Here is a 19,016-nt window from a genome sequence, read left to right on the forward strand (position 1 = left end):
GGGATTATATTCATTGGACAAGTACATCTGCATATTATTCTGCCCTTAATCCACATACAAACCTCCAGGTGAGGGTTGGGATCCCTGTTTCCTCTGTGCAACACTGCTTCTGTCCTTCAGATCCTCTGCAACACACACCTGCACACTTGTACTCAGATACACAAGTGTGGTCCTGCCATCCTGATATTCCTTATCTCTGATCTTGTCTCACTATCCACCTCCCCATTTCCTGCTGAGGAAGGTGCACACCAGCACCTTTTCCTGCCTCTGCTCTGTGGAGGTGAAGCAGCACTGGCAAGGCCCAAGCTGGGATGGTAATTACTGATGGGTACAAAGTCTCTCAGTGAGAGAATGTACTGGAGGACAGTCAGAATTTGGCAGGGAGTTTTCAGAAGCCTTTGTCTAGAATTTGTAAATGCCCTTCTAAAACAAAAGCCACAACTTGAAACAATGCTGATACCTGCAGGCAATTTATAATGGGATGAAGATGGAGCAGTGTGTTTCTAACTTCCTAACCTTCCTCTGCAAGCTCAGATGGGAGAGTTTTCCAAGGGGGAGAAGAAAGAAAATCATTCTTGTGACCTCCAGAAAGAGATGGTTGACCCCACTCCACTGTAGCTTCCTGAGTGATAAAATATCTATTGCTACGAGGACTGCACGAAGAAAGGAGAGAGCAAAGACCCAATCTCTGCATCTCCATCACTGACTGAGATGGACAGGGAAGAACCATTATCCAATTTCTTCCTAGAGAAGCCCAGGTAACACCACTGACCTGGAGCTGTTTGGGATTGTGAGGAACTGGTACTTGAGGGTTTTCACAAACTGGGCTGACAAGGAGCAACAGTGCCACAAGGGCCAGAATTAACCTCACTGTCACTGCCCCAGGACCACAAGAGATCCCAGGTTCAATGCAGCTGAAGAATGGGATCCCTCAGATGTTTATGATGTATCCAGGAATTCAGCCATCCCTAAAATATTTTTTTCTCCTCATGGAGTTAAGTATCACATGGCATCAGGAGCTCTGGGATAGGTGGCTGCACCTGAGAGGAACGTGAAGGACGTTTTACACGGCAAATTAAAGCCCATGAGGCCATAACCTACAAACACAGTCCTGGGCTACCAACATCTTCAAACATCATGGCTTTCTCTCTATGGCTGAGGAGGAAAGTCATCTGTCTGTGTTAACTTTCCAGGATGAGAGAATTCCTTCCCAGCATTATCCTTTTTCCAGACTTCTTGCAGTGTCTGAGGCTGGGACACCATCAGGTCCACTGGGAAGTCTCATTTCATAGCAAAATATGGAGAAAAAAAAAAAAGACAGATTTTTGTTCTGAAAGGAGCTGCTCAATAATTCCACTCAGGAACTCCCAACAATATTCCTCTCCTTACTTTGAAGTGTCTGAGCTGTGTCTCTCAAACATGCTGGGTTGCACACACATTAACTAGAGAAGCACAGAGATAAATGAGGTGGAGCAGGCTTTGTACACAGATGGATAAGGTGCCAATGTGATAGAAATGGATCACTGAAAAGTTCAGGACATTTTTCCATGCCAGGGTCTCTGATCTGCTCTCTCAGAACCCAGAGCCTCCGTGCTGTGGAGATGGGCCACAGTTGTCTTTTGCATGTTTGTGGTCTGGCTCCTCAAATAGTGTTGAAATGACAAATTTCAGGCCAAGCTGTGCTGGCAATTAGCCAAGGATTAGATGAACCCCCTCTGTCAACACTTTCATTCATTTCTCACCCAAAGGGGCAGCTTAAGCAAGAGCCAGCAAAGCTAAAATTCAAACATAAGGAGCAATGGGAGGAAATCCAACGATGACTTTTGCCCCCATCTTGTAGCTACCAGAAAAAGGAATGCTCTACTGAGTGGTCTAAATGTGAGTTTGGTCAATGGTATTCAACAGGCAGCCCCTGATGTGGGAGGTGCCATCGCAGGAAAACGTGTCCCTGACACGAGGATTGAGGTCACAGTGCCATGAGAGAAGATCTGGGATTAACTTCCAGGTGTAGCCAGGCATTGCTATCATTAAAGGGAGAGGCTCCTTCCAGGTGCATCCTGGGCAGGGAATTCCAGAAGGAAGCTTCCAGCCATGTCACCCTTAGACAGCACAGAAGCCAATGGGCCTCGTGCACTCACAGGAGAGAGCAGAAAGAAAAAGGCACTGCAGGCCTGGGGAAGCAGAGCTGCAGGGCCAACCTCTGCCTGTCTCAGGAGCTTGCACTCAACTGGACTTACAGTTTTAGCCATTTAAAGGGAAGAGAAGTCAGAGGGCAGCAAACCCTGAGGAGATTCCCACCAGAGACAGATCAGAGCAAACCAAAAGGAAGTAAATCTGTCTCCTGCCTGGCATCCTCTCTGATATTGGCCAGAGAGGAATGAAGAAGAATGACAGTGTTAAAAAGGAGATCAGATCCTGCAAAGTTTAGCCAGTCTGCCAAGAAAAGCAGATTCTGCTACTGCTACTCCACAGCAGTAGCAGAAGACAGAAAGAAGTAGGAATGCTGTGATTCCAAAGAGCCTTCCCCTTCCTCCCTCCTGCTTTCATCAGCTCCTGGGAAGAGAATTCACACCAGCTCTTTAGATGACAGGGACAGGTCTGTGCTCAGCAGAGAGTGACAACACACAGGACACCTCAAATCACAAACTGCAACACTGACCCAGTCAATCCCCTTCCTCAAGCAAGAAAAGGCTTCTCAAGGTTTCACAAAGGGAAAACTCTGCACTGCAAAAGGAATGCAGGTGATTTAAAGGCCATGCAGCACATTTCTTGCCTGGGTACATCCTCCATTGTGCTAAGTAAACTTCTACATATAAAGCAGCTTAAATCAGTTGATATTTGCTTTCCTGTCCCTGTTATGTGTTTACAGATCACGGTATTCAGGGGAAGAACGGAAGTGTCATTATTTTTGTGGCTCAGTAACACGTGTTACACATCACAGAAACTTGTATTTCCCCAACACACAGGAACATAAGTCTATATTTGATTAACATAAAAAGACCCTTACCAGAAAGTGAGTAATCTGTATTAGTCATCCTCATGGCTGGAGTGTAAGATACACTTGGCATGTCATGGCCCTTCTCCTTCTGTTTCCGTCGATACCACACAAACAGTGCCAGCAAGACCATAATAATTAGAAGGAGAATAATAATTCCAATGATTGCTCCCACTGAGTGCCTCTCTGATCCAAGAGCAGGGCTAATTTTAGTATAGGGGTTTAATTCTTCCATCATAAGAGCCGCTGTTAAAAGTAATTCATAACACACTGTAAATTGAATCGTGCATTTCATTTTTGAAATACTGTTGTTTTTTTTTTTTAAAGCAAGTACATCACTGGAGAGGGGGAGAGAGAGAAAGAGAGAGGGGTTTTACAGACAGAATCCCACTGTACCTTGATCACACCGGATTCCTTTGAAGCCTGGGCTGCAGTAGCAGGTCCCCGTGACATGGTCACATGTAGCATTATTCATGCACTCACAAAGTTGTTTGCAGCCATAACCAAACGTTCCTGGTGAGCACTCTGGGAAGCCAAGGAAAAACATTGGAAAGAATTCCTGCTGTTTTCAGGAATGGGTGCAATGGAAAATTCTGTAGAAAAGTCTCCCTGGTTTCAGGGTCTCCACAATAACACTCTAATGCGAGATGATTATTATTATTTTAAAGCAGAAGATAAATGTATTTCATGCACAATTTATTACTTATTAAGCTGTAACTTTCTGGAAAAGTCTTACAAGACTTCCCAAGGACGAAATCAATAATAGGCACAAAGGATTTAAAAGTTATAAATGTTCAGAATTTGGCAGAGCATGAGCTCAGAAGCTTTAGACAACACCTTGAAAAAGCTTAGCATTCTCCACCACCCTACTGATTTTTTTTTTCATGGAGTAGTTGCAAAGAAAAGTTTTAATGAACATTTATAGGAACCCAATAGAGTTTTACCAAACAAATCCCACATGCTTTCCTACTCATCCCTACTAGTGCCAGCAGGTGAACAGAACATTGTAGGTGGAATTGCAGAATTGAGCACCTGAATGGTTTGATTTGCTCTGCTTCTGTACCAGGACTCCTGATACAGAAGGAATTTTTGTCCTGTCTTTGTATTTCTATCAAAGACGAAATGATTGAATGTCCAGCTGAGAAATTTATTCATACAATTATCATGATGGGCTATTACAATAAATCTGTAGGCAGCTGACTTTACTTCTGGAGGAACTATTCAATAATAAATTGAAAGAAACAATGTCTGTCACATCCCACTTATTTCCATGGAGAAGAAGCATTACTGAAAGCATTCACACTTGTTATGATACTATAGAAAATATCTTGTTTAATGTGTGACTCTCTGTGTGTCCCTGCAAATGTTTTGCATAGCATGAGACACCTCCCCAGTGTCAGTCTCTAAGTAGCTTCTAGTAGCCAAAATTTAATATTTAGTAAAGAACTCTAGCCAGTATCTGTGTAATGATTTGCAGTGTGTATTAAAGTTGTATCTCTTTCTTTAATCTGCTGGTCCTCAAATAAGGAAAAAAAAATTTACAATTAATGCTCATTCTGACAGTAACCTGTAGCCTACTTGTAATGAATAAAGCCTAAATTTTGGGACTGCACCACAGAAATGATGCCTGCAATTAGGCATTTCATCTGCAATGCAGTGTGACTGCCCATTCAGCAGGATCTGGAGAAGGAAGGAGCCTTAATGAAGAGATTCTTTTAGATTAAACAGCAGAAAAACAGATAAATAAATACATTTGTATTTTGGACAGAAAAGAAAGCCTCAGGCTTTGTACAGAGGTCGAATTAAAAAGTAGCTTCTTGTATAAAATCTGCTAATGTGCAGTTCTACTGTGGGACTTTTTAGTTTCCTGTTTTGATGATGGTTGCAGTAGGGCTGTACCCAAATTCACAGTAAGTTGGCCACTTCCAGAGTTACAGAGGTGCCATACATAATCCCCCATGAGCACACACATTTGGTCCCGAGATATTCACTTTGCTGAATGCAAGTGTGTGCAAAAAGATGTTTTTGAATTAAGTTACATGTACAAACACTTCCATAAAGATCCATGCAGTGAGCTCCAGTTAAAGCTTTCCCTTGCAAATCTAGCAGGAATGTTCCTGCATTACCTTACTGCCAAAAAAAAGGAAGGGAACCCTGTGGAATTAATGCCTGGGTAAGGTGAGATGGATTTTATGTTGCATTTAGAATATCAGTGTGTGAGAATTTTCTTGTGATTTACTATACTGGACAAACAAGCCATTATTCAGCTACAGCACATCCAGTCTGCACTACCCTCATTCTGTGTTCTTTAAAGAAGCCATTTGGCACAGGCTGCTAAATATGCCAGCGGGACATGGACAACAATTCCAGTAAAACATGCCAGGTCCCTTGGAAGGTAATTGGAGTTCATTGTTAAACACTTGCTCACTGCTCTAACTAAACACAGATCCTTCCCAAAATGGCAAACAACTTTGCTTTCCCTGTAAAGATGAATCTTTACTTGCTCCACATCTATAGCATAACCACTTATGCAGGAAAGCCCCAGTATTCCTTGGAAGGCAGAGAGCAGAAAGGATTTATGTCTTTTAACCCTTCTGTCTTCCTTCATGCTCAAGGAAACCTGATGCTCTCAACAGCATTAGCAAGGCACGATGCAGCTTTTGGGCTATTTTTCTACTAATTAGGTACAAGTTTTTTGGGAAGGCTGCATCCAGTCAGCACTGAGTGCAGTGACTTGCTTTCCCTCACCTAACTTTAGCCTGGGAACGAAAAGGCCCAACTGGCAGAGGAGTCACTGTATTTCTTTATGCAGTTTTCCACAGGCACCTTCTCCTCCCTATGGATTACATAAGGTGCCTGGGGCTGACATCAACACTTCATTTAAGAGCCTATTTTTGCAGAGAATTCTGAAACACTCCCCTCCTCCCTGGAGAAGCAGAAACCCGAGGTCACGCTGGTACTTACTCTGCTCGCACTGTTTGCCCGTAAATCCAGTCCTGCACGTGCACTGCCCGGTGATGTGGTCACAGTCAGCTCCATTCTGACACTGGCACACGTTGGCACAGTTCTTTCCATAAAAAGCAGCTGGGCAACCTTTCAGGAATCAGAAGAAGGAAGGACTAAGAAATGAGCTGAAAGCCAAACTCAGATGCGTTATCAGCACAAAACATGTAGGCCTATAAATCTATGGATTTTCAGCCTGTGTGTGTTTAATAACATTTATTTGATGGTCTAAATGCAGAAATACTATGACAGCCAATTTTCTTGAAGTAATGTTTCTCATCTCTTACAGAATTGCCTCTGAAGTGTTCCAGAGGAATGAAAACTTGACCCATCTATACAAACCACATTTTCAAGAGGTGAAAGAAGATGCTAAACAGAAACTCTCTGAAAGACCAGAGATCAATCAATTACTTGCAAGTGAAAGGGTCCTCTTAAAAGGCTCAGCAGAATTGGATCTCCTCTTGTACAGTGCTGGTAATTTGGCACTAGGAAGAGAAATCCTAAATCAGGCCACATGTACTGGGGCCTTAACAAGCAGGGACATCGACTGTGGAAATCTTGACAACGAATCAATAATCTAAATTATTTGCCCTTCCTTTAAAGGCACAAAAAAGCACGGAAAGCTTCAGGAGTGTTTTCTTTGGGGTGATGTGAGGTTATCCCGAGTAAGAAGCAGGTGGATTTCGAGGGAAGGCTGCAATACTTGGGAGAGACACGAGGTAGCAGCACATACTTTGACAGATTCCCTGTCCCTGGAAGGCTTACGCTGAGTGCAGAAGAGCCCCGTCCAGCCGTGGGTACATCGACACTCTCCATCGTAGGGGCTGCACAGTGCTCCGTTGTGGCAGTTGCAGGAATGAAAGCAGTCAGGGCCCCAAAACCCACTGGGACAGGCTGTGGAAACAAAAAACATTTGTCGGCTGACAAAAAAAAAAAGAGCAGTGATACTGTGTCAGTGCTGAGGAGGAGCAAGGACAAAGGGAGAACCTGCGAGACACCAGCGAGGGCAGAACCTCACACGGCAGAGCTGCAGCGACTCCCGGACTGAGACTGGCTCTTCCCAGCCAGGGACTGGCTCTTCCCAGCCAGAAATTGCTCTGCAAACCCTGGAGCCAACCTGTGGCTTCTCCCCTGCTGTCAAGCCCTGGCACAGGGATTTCTCCCAGCAGGTCAAAGGGGGGACTCTGCCCCTCTGCTCTGCAAAGGAGAGACCCCACAGGCAGAGCTGCCTCCAGCCCTGGGATCCCCAACATCAGAAGGATGTGGAGCTGCTGGAGTGAGTCCAGAGGAGGCCACAGAGATGCTCCAAGGTTGGAGTCCCTCTTCTCTGGGGACAGGCTGTGAGAGCTGGGGGGGTTCACCTGGAGAAGGAAAGACTCCAGGGAGATCTTAGAGCCCCTTCCAGTGCCTAAAGGGGCTCCAGGAGAGCTGGAGAGGGACTTGGGACAAGGACCTTTGGTGTCAGGACCAGGGGGAATGGCTTCCCACTGCCAGAGGGCAGGGTTAGATGGGATATTGGGAAGGAATTCTTCCCTGTGAGGGTGGGGAGGCCCTGGCACAGGTTGCCCACAGAAGGTGTGGATGCCCCTGGATCCCTGGAAGTGTCTAAGGCCAGGTTGGATGGGGCTTGGAGCAACCTGGGACAGTGGAAGCTGTCCCTGCCTGGACTGGATGAGCTTTAAGGTCTCTTCCAAGCCAGACCTTCCTGGGATTCCATGATTCCATGATTCCCCAGGTGGGTCATGTGGAGAGATCAGCTCTGCACTCAGAACCACAGAACCAGTGACCCTCGACACCACGTCCCCCTGTGTGCTCTGGGCACTCCCTCTGCCTTACTGGCGTTATCTGTGAAGACAATTTAGACTTGGGTTTGTAAGATATGGAGGTAATTTAATTTTCTTCTTGACATTCTGGAATTCTTGCATAATAAAGCCCAGCTATTCAGGTTTACTTTGCTATGCAATCAACCACTAAAATTACCACATTCAGTTGAGGCACCGAGTGCTGCTCCAATTACGTAAAAAATGTAAAGAAAACTTCTTCCAATATGAACTCCCATCCACAAATTCAGATTGCTTTTGTTGATGGGACCAATATTAAATTAAAATCTCCGGGTCTATTTTATATTTCAACAAGTACAATATTAATATATATTTTAAAAAGTTATTTTAAGCCTCCCTCCAAAAAAATGAATGCAGTAAGTTACAGTTATTAGTGCCAGACTAAGAGATCCAAAATGATGATAGCCCTTCAATATAACAACTATATTTTTGCTTTAAAAAGCACTTTCCATGGCTTGCTATTAAAGACATGAATTAATAAGGCACAGTTCCCAGGAAACCTGAAAGTACAGAAACCATGCCTACTTCCATGGATGCCAGTGGCTCCTGCTCAGACGATAAATGCAAGTTTTTGGCACATGACAGACACCCCTAAAGCCAGAATGAGCAGCCAAAAAAACCTGCCATGACGTTAATCAAACAAAAGGTCACTGAACTCACACAATGTAAAGCTGACCAGGACTTGGCCTAAAGTATCTGTGCTATAAGCACCCAGAAATAGCATCACAGAATGTGCTGAGTTGGAAGGGAGCCATCGGGATCATCGAGTGCCACTCCTGGCCCTGCACAGGACACCCCAAAATCCCACCAGGAGCCTCACAGACAGGCTTGGTGCTGTGACTGCTGCCCTGGGGAGCCTGCTCCAGTTTTCCTTTGTAAGGCAGAGCTGCAGGGTCTGTAAGAGAATCCAGAACTGGCTCTGGAGTCGGAGCTAAAACTCTCTCCTGTGCGGCTCCGACTGCGGGTCATTCCAGGTTAATGGTCTGATGGAAATAGCTCGGGAGGTGAGGCCAGGTGCCCACGGGAGCCTGGTGTGGGCCAGGATCACCTTGGGAGAGCTACACCCTCTTTACAAGGAGGTGACTGAGGAGACAGCCACGTTCCCCCTTGGCTCATACCAGCTACAACCAGGTCCTTCTGCCTTCTGGACTGGCAATGGTCGCTCTCCAAGAAAAACCATCTTTTGTCAAGGTTAACAGAAACTAACAGTCATTTCCCAATTACATGGCTAAATATAATGAGGAATCTGAGCAGCTTTCTTTTTTTCTCCCCCCCCCCATTTTTGAGTGACAGCAATATTCTGCCTGTGGAAGACACACAATAAAAGCAAAATTACAGCCGTCTGTTTTTATCCGATTCCTGCTTTATCACTTGAAGTTTAATATATTTTACTCTGGAATGCTGTCTAATATGCTAGTTGTATCCTGAATATGAAGTAACATTTCTGAATGATCGGATATTGCCTCCCTCTGTGATCCAGCTTCAATTAAGGGATGCTCTCAGGAAATGACACTTTGGGATCAGCAAATGCCAATCTTCTACCTGGGCAATTTTCAAGAAGAAATCCTCCATCCCTCCAAGCCCACGTTGACTTTTACAATTAAATTACATTTAATAGAAATATTTCAGCCGCCTAATTTCTCAATTCTGGGGGGTTGGTACATGAAAACATTTACTGGTTAATAAATTCTAAATGTAACAGCTGAAAGAAAATGATTTCAAAAAAATAAATAAAAGGGAATGCAGCTAGAAATTAAAAGGGAGCATGGAGCTTTCTTTTCTGATAAGAGCTTGTGACCTCCCTTTCCTGGAATAAAAGCCAGTCACTGCTTCTGCAAACTCCAAATGCAGAAACTAATTCAATCCAGAGTTAACTTAGATTAATTAAGAGAAATAAGCCATAAAGAGAGTAAGGCAGTGGCTGTAAAACCTCAGGGATTTCCCCAGAACCTGTTTCTAACTTTCAGAAAACACTAAGCAAACACAAAAACATGTCACTTTGAAGCAGAGGTGGGAGGACAACACTTTGCTTACTCTGAGAGCAGTCCATGCCTATCCAGCCTGGGAAGCACTGGCAGGATCCGTCGATGGGATTGCACGTCCCGTTCTCGGTGCACTGACACACCTCGGCACAGTCCTTCCCGTATTTCCCACTGGGACACACTGGAAACACAAGGCAGGTTACTGAGGGCTCTCCAGAATGGACATGAAGAAGTCACAGTTTAACATTCAGCAATTAGAGATAAAATGAATCGCAACGTTTTTCTTCGATGAAGCCGAACGGGCAACGACCTTCTGGAAAGAAGGAAAAGGCAGAAAGTATTGGAGTTCTAATTTTGTTTTTTTTTTTGCTCACATCCCAATCATAAAAACAATAGGAAAAAGTGATCTCAAAATCCATTTTTCTGCTGGAGAATGAAGCCAATATAGTTAGAAGATTCCAAAGATTGAAGGGCAGTATGGAAGGATGAGAAGAGGAGAGACAAAGAGAGAAAAGGGGTTATTGGCAGAGGAAGAGAACAGGGAAGTTGAGGAGAATTCAATGAGCAGCAGCCACCACGAGTGAGTGGCTGGAAGGGATTGACCTGGACACTTGGAAAGGGGAAGCAATTAAGCTGCAAATGTGGTTCCCAAGGATTATATGTATGTTTGACTGAGAGCTCTTAAATAGATGTGCTGCATCCAAAAAAATCAGCACCTATCCCTGTGTGCCCACCTGGCTTAGTCCTGAAGTTGGAAGGAAAGAAACTCTAAATTTATTTTTCTAGAGTCATCCTCTAAGAGCCCAAGCACAGTGACAGAAAACTAATAGACATGTAGATCTTCAACCTCCCACCAAATTATTGGAAATCTTTAACGTTAAAGTTGATGGAAAGCTCTGCTCAGTAACGAATGAAATGTTTCATTTCTGGGCTCTTATTGGCTGTGTTCCCTGACAAAAACAGATGTATTTTCAAAATAAGATAAAACATACAGTCCATCTTTGCAAAGAGTGTAACAAATGGAACTGGACTTGTATCCTGGTAAATAATAGCAATGTCAAAAAAGTGATTAAGGCACTTTCCTGAATTATGCAGCTGTTTTACCACTTCAGCCTCTCTCACTTTCTCAAAAGTAGTCTCTGCAGGTGACCTCAATCTATCCTGACTGTGAATCAGCCACAGATTGAAATCCTGAGCTGTGATTCATTGGGTTTTATATAATATGCCATCCTCTACTCTTACTACAGCAGAAAGCTAAGAATGTGCAGAGTATTGTTTTCTGTATTTCTATATACTGTGGACTTATCTGTAGGAGTGGATAAAGTTGGGTTTGGCTTTCAAATTATGTGCTAAACAGAACAGTTCCTAACTGGAAAGAGATAAAACTAAACCCAATATACAGCCACAGTGAAAAGAACAATACACAGACACAAAGAGAGGAGGAAAGCAAAGCCCTCAAATCACAGGCAGAGCAAAAACTGAAATGATCTATCAGCCCAGGCTCTTGCAGAGGCCACACCATCAGTCACTTCCAATGCTCCATATCCAGCAGCTCCATGCACTATTTACGGCATCTTTAAGATGGAGATAGATAACATCACCTCAATGATTTTTTATAGGTACAAAAAAAAGTAGTTCTCTAAAGACTTCCTCAGAATAGGAGCTGATTTGTACTGCAACATGGAATGCTAATGGATCAGGACGAGATTTGTGATCCAAACAGAGCTGCTGGCAAAGGCACCAGGTCACACCTCACAAAAGCACTGCTCTGGTGCACACAGGGAGAGCTGTTCCTTCCCCAGGAGCACCTCCTGTCTCTGGGAAATGGGATGATGCCCTCTGGAATGTCAACACAGACAGACGACCAAATGGTTGTTCCCCTTAATTGAAACAACCTGGCTGTGGATTGACACGTCAGCTCTCTTGTGAGGATGTGAGATCCAAACACAAGCCCTTTTTAAATGTCTCAACCAGTTTTAAACAGAGCTGTAAAGCAAGGCCTGGTGCTGCTTTCCTCGGGAGCAATCTGATTGTACAACCCAGATAGTGATGTTAATTAGCCCTAAAAGCTCTGAAGTGGGACTCCCAAAGTCCCTGTGGGATGTCAGGTGTGTTCCAGCAGCGATAACAGGTTATTATCAATCCATCTTGCTACATGATTGTGAAAGATATTCATAAAACAGCTGTTTAGTCATTTGTAGCTCAGAATCCTGTGCAATTCTGGGGGGTTACACAGCTCCTCACAAGCATGTGCTGCTAGTGGAAGAATGTTCCTGCTGCCAGAAAGGAGATGGCACAAGGAGATGAAAATTCCAAAGTGAAATCTTCGTTTCACATTTTTTAATGGAAAACATTAATTAACATTTTTCTTTCTACAAAATAAAGTTACATGTTAACTCATTATGACAAACTGCAGCACAAATTGATTTTAATTAGGACATGAATATTTTAAAATTAATTTACTGGATAGATCAACATTTCAAAGTAAAACCAGAAGTGCTGAACATCTGAGCAAAAATAAAGTAGTTTTCTTAAGAGGATAATTAGACCTGCTTATGCTTTGAAATCTGGCTAACGTTTCACATAAAATGGACAAATTCACTGAAATATGTTCATTTTAATAAATTAATTGGTATAATGTTTAGTTGACTATACAGCACAGGAAATACAGTACATACTTACTCCATGTTTAATGATTTTGCATAAGTGCTGCCTGCAATTCACAACTTACTGACAAGCAGGTCATTAAAAAGTGTCACTCGATTTTTGCAGGGATGGTGACTTCACAAAGGGCAGCCACTTCTTTTAAATACCTGTGCAGGAAACACCCCCAGCAGGATGCAACCACTGAGACTGCAGAATACTGAATGCTTTTGTGGGTATTTTTAGGATAAAACTGAAAATCGAACACAGTTAAAAATGGAGTAACTTCCAAAGGAACAGAAAGGGGATGGGAATGTGGGGGAGCTGAAGCTGCTCTTCACCTGTGAAAATTAACTCACTTTCTCTGCCTCATTGCAAACTTTTCTGTCTCCTGCACTCGTGTCCATGACTTCAGCTATTCCCAACCAGGTCCAACACAGTGCAAATGAGGTGTAAACAGTAACTGGGTGTTTGGCCTTGTGCACCTGAGCTGGCCTTGCCCTTAACCAGGACCTACAGGTCCTGCTGCAAAAGATCCCATGAAGGTGCCATCAACATGCAGGGGAGGAGAGGCTGAGCAGAAAGAAAAATGACCCCATTGGATGCTGATGTATTTACAGCAGGTGTCTCATTCCATAGTCAGTTCAATCCAGCACTGCAGACCTGGATTTATGAAACCAGGAGCACATCATATTTACAAAAGGGTGACTAAGTACCTATTTGCATTTCCCCTCTGAAGTAAAGAATTTCTTTGGATCTAAACTGCTGAAACAAGGGAAAAAGGCAGGAACCTTGTGATGGGCCTTGCTGCAAAGTCACAGACACTTGGGAAAGGAGGTGGAATTTGGGGGTTTGGGGCTCAGTACCTTGGTTGCAGAGAGGGCCAAAGAATCCAGGCAGGCAGTCGCAGTGTCCCGACACGTGGTGACAAGGACCATTGCTGTGCACACACTGGGGGCAGGGCTGGCCACAGTGGTGTCCATAAAAACCAGGGGGGCAAACTGGAAACAAAACAAAATCAGCTGTCACAGGTTTTCTGAAGTTTTCTCATTGCTGAGAGCTTGACAGTTCTCTGTCTTAATCCCAAACCATTACTTCTTTATTTAGAAAAACACGGTTTTGTGGACAGCTGCAAGGATGAAGCCTGTGGGATTGTTCCATGTCTAATGAAGGGCAAGCTCTGAGGAAAACTGCTCCTGTGCTCAAACATTCCCACCTTCCAATCTCATGTAAGTCCCTGGCTATTCAATAACACAGTGGAGTTCTCAGCAGCCTCCCCCTCTCAGGGCATTCATTTGAGTCTCTCTAACCTGCTCCAGATAAACTCTTCAACAAAACATGGGAGTTTAAGATGTTTGAGACCTCAGAGCCTACTGCAGATATGGAGAATAACACATTCCAAAGCTTTTAAGATAGGAAGAGAAACACACATATAGAGACAACAGAAACTCAGAATATCATTTCCTTTGGAAACCGAGCTGAGAATTCAGAGAAGGTGTATTAGGAAACAATATTTTATGTCTAAACAACTATGCCAAAAGCTGATTTCCAAACCTATGAGGTGTGATACCTGTGCTCACCTGGGGCAGACAGTTTATATATGTCATGGCAGGAGCTGCAGCCATCAGTGATGAACAGAATGTAAAGATGGTAATTATGGTAACAGCATATAAAATCATCTGATTTGCATCAGTAATGACACAGGATAGCTGAGGAAACTTGTCACGAACTGTGTGCTTAATTTGCCTAAAACCTGAGATTATTACAGAATTTGTACACAGGGTAGAGAGCCAAGATTACAGCTCAGTATCTCTTCTAAACACAGACTGTTGCTTCTAAGCACATGCAGGGTGAAAAACCATCCGCTGTCCAAACATTCACTGCAACAGATAACACAAAGAAATGTTAAATTGCAGTAAGTGACTGTAAAAATGACTTTATGTGTTTTTATTTTTACTCCTGTGACTCTCTGTTCTACAGTTCCGGCTCAGCGGTTACTTTATCACGTCCGTTCTATTTTTCCACCAAATGAGAATTTTCTCTTGGTCTGTATGTTCACAGAGGGTGTCAGGCTCTTACACCACTGCACATTTCCAGCTGGAACTTAGCTGACAGGTTTGTTGATATATATACCAGCTATAAAACACCCTGGATCATTGCTGGAGACATTTCTGCAGGCTTAAGAGCACTAAACCATCCCGGTGTCTCATGTAATCCTGATTACACCGACAGAACAAGTTGGCTGAGAATCATCTTCAGTATCATCTTCAGTGCTGCCTGCACAGGCTAAATTCTGTTTCTAAATGAATTTCCAAGAGAAAAATGTGGATGGTTTTGAGAGCAAGCTTAGCAACCTAAAGCCGCCCTCACCCACGGAGGTGTCCTCCTCACCAGGTAGGCTTGAGCCTGAGTCCCACAGAAGAGATGGAAGCAAGCTGAATTCCCATGCCATGTGCTCACAGAGGCATTTCAGCAACACGAGGCAATAGCAGAAGCATTCACAGGAAGAAAATTTTTCCCCATTAGATCCCTAGGAAATGTCCTCGGGGAGCAGCCTGATTACTGGGCTTGCAAACTGGGAACAAGGTTTGCCTCTTATAGCCTATGTGCCATCAGCTGATAAAACTAAGCTGTTTTTTTTCATCTCAGAAAGGTCAGAAACTATTAACTTCTGGAAGTTTTGCACTCTTAAGGTTTCAAATTCGTGAAACATTTCCTTCCCCAATTCCCCGAAGCTCTGAGCGCCACATTTTAGCCTTGGAGAGAGGTTTTACAGCTACATAGATATGCTGAAGCACCTGGAAATTGGGGTTTATAATGGAAATGCTTATAGGCCATTAACTACAGCAGTGCTAGAGGTCATTGTTATAATGGCTTTAAATAAAAACTGTCAGCTACAAATTATTTTTAGAGATGAGTGTGTTCTAGTGTCGAGTGTAACTGGTGAAATCAAAGGGCCTGTATGAACTGGGAATGCAGAATGTCTTACAGGAAGAAGAAGAAGAAGAAGAGCTGCTGCAGAAAAAAAAGACAAATCCACTTCTTGTTTACACAGGAAGATGGTTGTGTGTAGTTTGGATCAGTGAATTAGGGTCCCTAAGGGGCAAATGCAGCTTCCCAGATAAAGCAAATGAGAGGGGTTTTATCTGCTCGGCACATTTTAATATGGAGCAGCAGAGCATCAGACAGGAGCTATTTCAGGCTGCTGTGTTTCTTTTTCTGGCATATAAGAAAACATAGACTTGTTATTTTGATGCCAAGGCTCATCCACTTGTCATTATGTGATGGGTCATAGCTGACTCTGTTTAAAAGGTCTCCTGTAGGTCTCCTGACTTCACTGCAGATCCATGTCCTGCCAGGTTTGGTATGGAAAGGTGTTGCTCCTTCCAGGTCACCTGTGACTTCCAGGTGCAGCAGACCAGAAGAAGAAACACAAGGCACGACTCCGTGCAGTGGAGTCCTGACTTCCCGATCCAGCAGCACTTTTTAGGCTGTGCTTTGCCCTTAGGAAGCTAAAGCAGCTCAGAAACCGTGGGTTTGTCTGACTGGTGTCACAAAGGAGCATTTCCACCTGCTTTGCTCCTGCCAGGAATGGAAAATCTTACTTCTCTGGCACAGGGGTCCCCTGTATCCCGGGGCGCAGTCGCAGGTGCCATCCTCTGGGGAGCAGGATCCCCCGTTCTCACAGCTGCACGAGATGGAGCAGTTGGGGCCCCAGCGGCCCTGGGTGCAGATGTTGTCACAGTGGATGCCTAAAGACATAAAGACACACATTAGGTTCCCCACAGCTTACTCTGCTCACTGATCAAAGAAACTTTTGGCTGGACTGATGCCTCGCAGCCCCTCACAGAGCCAACGAGGGAGCCTGGGAAGGAAACAGCTCTCCTTTTATCTGCTTAATAAAGTGAAAATTAAGAAAACGCCAGAGAGGTGAGTTCTGCAGGTGTTAGTGGGCTCCTGTTCAGTCCTCAGCACCATTAAAGAAACTCTGCATGTCATCTGAGAGATGAAGGTCAGGAATTGCTTTAAAGTCACAAAATAGCTCAAATAACTGGTCTGGAAATAGGCAGTTGATTGAAGTCTGATTACTTACCTGTTGTGAATTGGAAGACCTAAAAAAGAAAAATCAGGGCTCTGAAAAACATGTTGAAGTGTTTGGATTCTTGAACACAAGTAAATTCAGCTCTGTGCTGTGTTCTGTTCCCTTCCTTGCTTAAGGCAGTGTGCTCTGGGGTTTTGTGCACAGACCCCACGTCCACCCAGAGCTCGCCAGCTCTGTGATAATGAACTAAGTTCTGATCTAGCAAGTGGCCATATGTGAGCACAGGCTGATCATCTGCATGTTAAATGGAGACTGAGACCTGCCAATCCAGCTCCAGTCGTTCCCAGGGTGGTTGTTTGATATTTATTATCACGAAAAGCAAAGCTTGGAAACACAAAAAAAAAAAAAGCACAGGGCCAACAAACTTAACATGAGGCTTCTAGTATGGTTTCAACTGATTTTGTTTTAACTGGTGGCTTTTAAAAAACAACCTTGTGCCACGTTATGTCATATATAAACGTGATCTAAGGATCTGGTGTCGGAGAGGCTCGTGCTCGCTGGGAGAAGGCAGTACCAGCACCTGCAATTAGCAGAGCTATTTGCATGATCAAGGGCTCCTTGGATGGAAAACCATTTGCAGGATCATGAACTAAGAGGGTCATTAAACAGTGCCAGCTGCAGGGAGTGGCACTGGCAGGGGAGACTGATAACACCAGGAAAAACGAATCACAGACCCGGCTTGGAAAATTTTCCTGCCGACGCCACCACACCGGGCCCCTCCCGGCTGACCTGGCGGGGCCCACACGCCTCAGCTGGGCTTTCAGCAGCAAGATGTTCTTTATCATCCATGCACATGGCCCTGCTGCATAATGGGATAAAAGCGTCCCGGAGCCCCCGCCGCGGCCAGGGGTTGGATTAGTGCATCTCCACCGAGAAACACAATCCCAAGTAATTTCCTGCCCCTCTGATAACTTCATCTGGATGCCACAGGTAATGCACTGCAGTTGGGAGGCTGTGATCTGTACAGCCACCCAACTTGGAGGATTATTAAATCAGCTAAAAGTCATTATAAATACACTTACGGTGCAGCTTCAAGTTGGTTTTATAAATCTCTGAAGTTAATACAGTAAGAAATACTGCAGAGCCAAAATTTCCCTTTTCTGAAGATTAATCACACAATTATAATGTCCCTTCCTAGAAAATCTTAACCAAGTCTGGCAAAAGTACAGTTTGAAATGTGGTTTCTAGTAATACATGATCATAGCTTTATTTATAAAGAGGCAGGGTCCATGCTGTAGAGCTTAATAAAAACCACATTAAAATACAGTAAAAACTTAATACAAGCTCAATTCCTTCCTATCTAAGTAAATAAATCTGAAAAAGGGGAGTGCAAAAAGAGACAAGGAACATTTGTATTAGTGGAATCAAGAAAAACAATTATTTTAAACAGTCTTCCCTGCTCAGTTTGAAATCAAATATATCCTTGGATTACTTAAACAACAAATGCTTTGTGTGTGCATTTATGTAATATATCTACAGTGCTCTGTAATTAAAAAGTCAGACAATAAATTGTAAATAAATAAATGCATTTTGTATTTATAAATACACATATATGATCATTTATAGCTTTGAGTGTCTCAGCATGAGCTCCCAGCAATGAAATTCAGGCACAAATGTAGAAAAATCTGTATTTTTCCTCCTGACTGCAGCACTAAAATTACAATTCTGTCACTGTGAATGGGCTATTTATAAACTGGGACAATTAAACAGCATTATTTCTTGTCTCTTTTTGACAAAGTTTGGGGAAGAATGCCACTGGCTCCTTTCTCATGGAAGGAACTTGAATTAAAATGCCAGGGCTGTTCCGTGCAGCAGCAAAGTCCTTCCTTTAGTAATGAGTAATGAGGGATGTCTTCCCACTCCTAACGAAGGGAATGAGTCATTGTGGAGCTGATTGTTGTAAGGAAATGTAAAGGGAGAAAAGGAAACCTTCTAGAAGCCACTGACACCCATTACAGCACTTATTTATTTATACATCTCCAGAAGACAACCAAGATGGGGCTGCAATCAGTTTTTATCACTTTATATCGCTCCAAGGTAATTCTCATGGAAGATTTTCTTTTTGGAGGCTCCCCCACAAACTGAATTGCAAATGTAAATGAGAAGTTAAAACTGCACCTGGACAATTCCCGACCCTGGGGGTGCATGAAGGGGAAGTCCATCCCTCCCAGCTACTTTACAGTGGAGCAGGAACCTTCTGTAATGTAAAACTTCAATATTTACTTTGGGCCTTGCTGATGAACATTTCTGATAAGCAATTAGTTTTCAATTTCCAGAACTACAAAAACTGCTGAAGTTGACACACCTCTGTATTATCTCACCTTACAACCACAGGTTCCTAATTTATGAACAAAATCCTGGTTTCACATGCAATGATACAGAAATTAGAAAGACAACTATCAGAAGAAGAAGTCCTTGAAGCTGCAGGAAGCAGTTCTATACATAAACTC

The 19,016-nt window shown here is 43.5% G+C and overlaps 1 protein-coding gene across 11 annotated transcripts in view; it reads right to left on the bottom strand.

Moving 5' to 3' along the window:
* MEGF11 (multiple EGF like domains 11) overlaps positions 1–19,016 on the bottom strand; it is a 261,299-nt gene that overhangs the window by 23,385 nt on the left and 218,898 nt on the right. For all 11 annotated transcript variants that reach the window (XR_007906151.1, XM_051796855.1, XM_051796853.1 and 8 more), the window contains 7 exons: positions 16,070–16,216; positions 13,331–13,465; positions 9,874–10,002; positions 6,764–6,892; positions 5,960–6,088; positions 3,392–3,520; positions 3,008–3,241 (listed from right to left, as the gene is read on the bottom strand). Coding sequence is in view for 10 of the 11 variants with exons in the window: in XM_051796855.1 (XP_051652815.1) it covers positions 3,008–3,241; positions 3,392–3,520; positions 5,960–6,088; positions 6,764–6,892; positions 9,874–10,002; positions 13,331–13,465; positions 16,070–16,216 (1,032 nt within the window). In the remaining variant the exon portion in view is untranslated. The remainder of the gene's footprint in view (positions 1–3,007; positions 3,242–3,391; positions 3,521–5,959; positions 6,089–6,763; positions 6,893–9,873; positions 10,003–13,330; positions 13,466–16,069; positions 16,217–19,016) is intronic.

This window comes from Manacus candei, unplaced genomic scaffold (genome assembly GCF_025592945.1).
Source record: "Manacus candei isolate 608988 ecotype Guabito, Panama unplaced genomic scaffold, ASM2559294v1 h1tg000046l, whole genome shotgun sequence".
NCBI classification, from domain to species: domain Eukaryota; kingdom Metazoa; phylum Chordata; class Aves; order Passeriformes; family Pipridae; genus Manacus; species Manacus candei.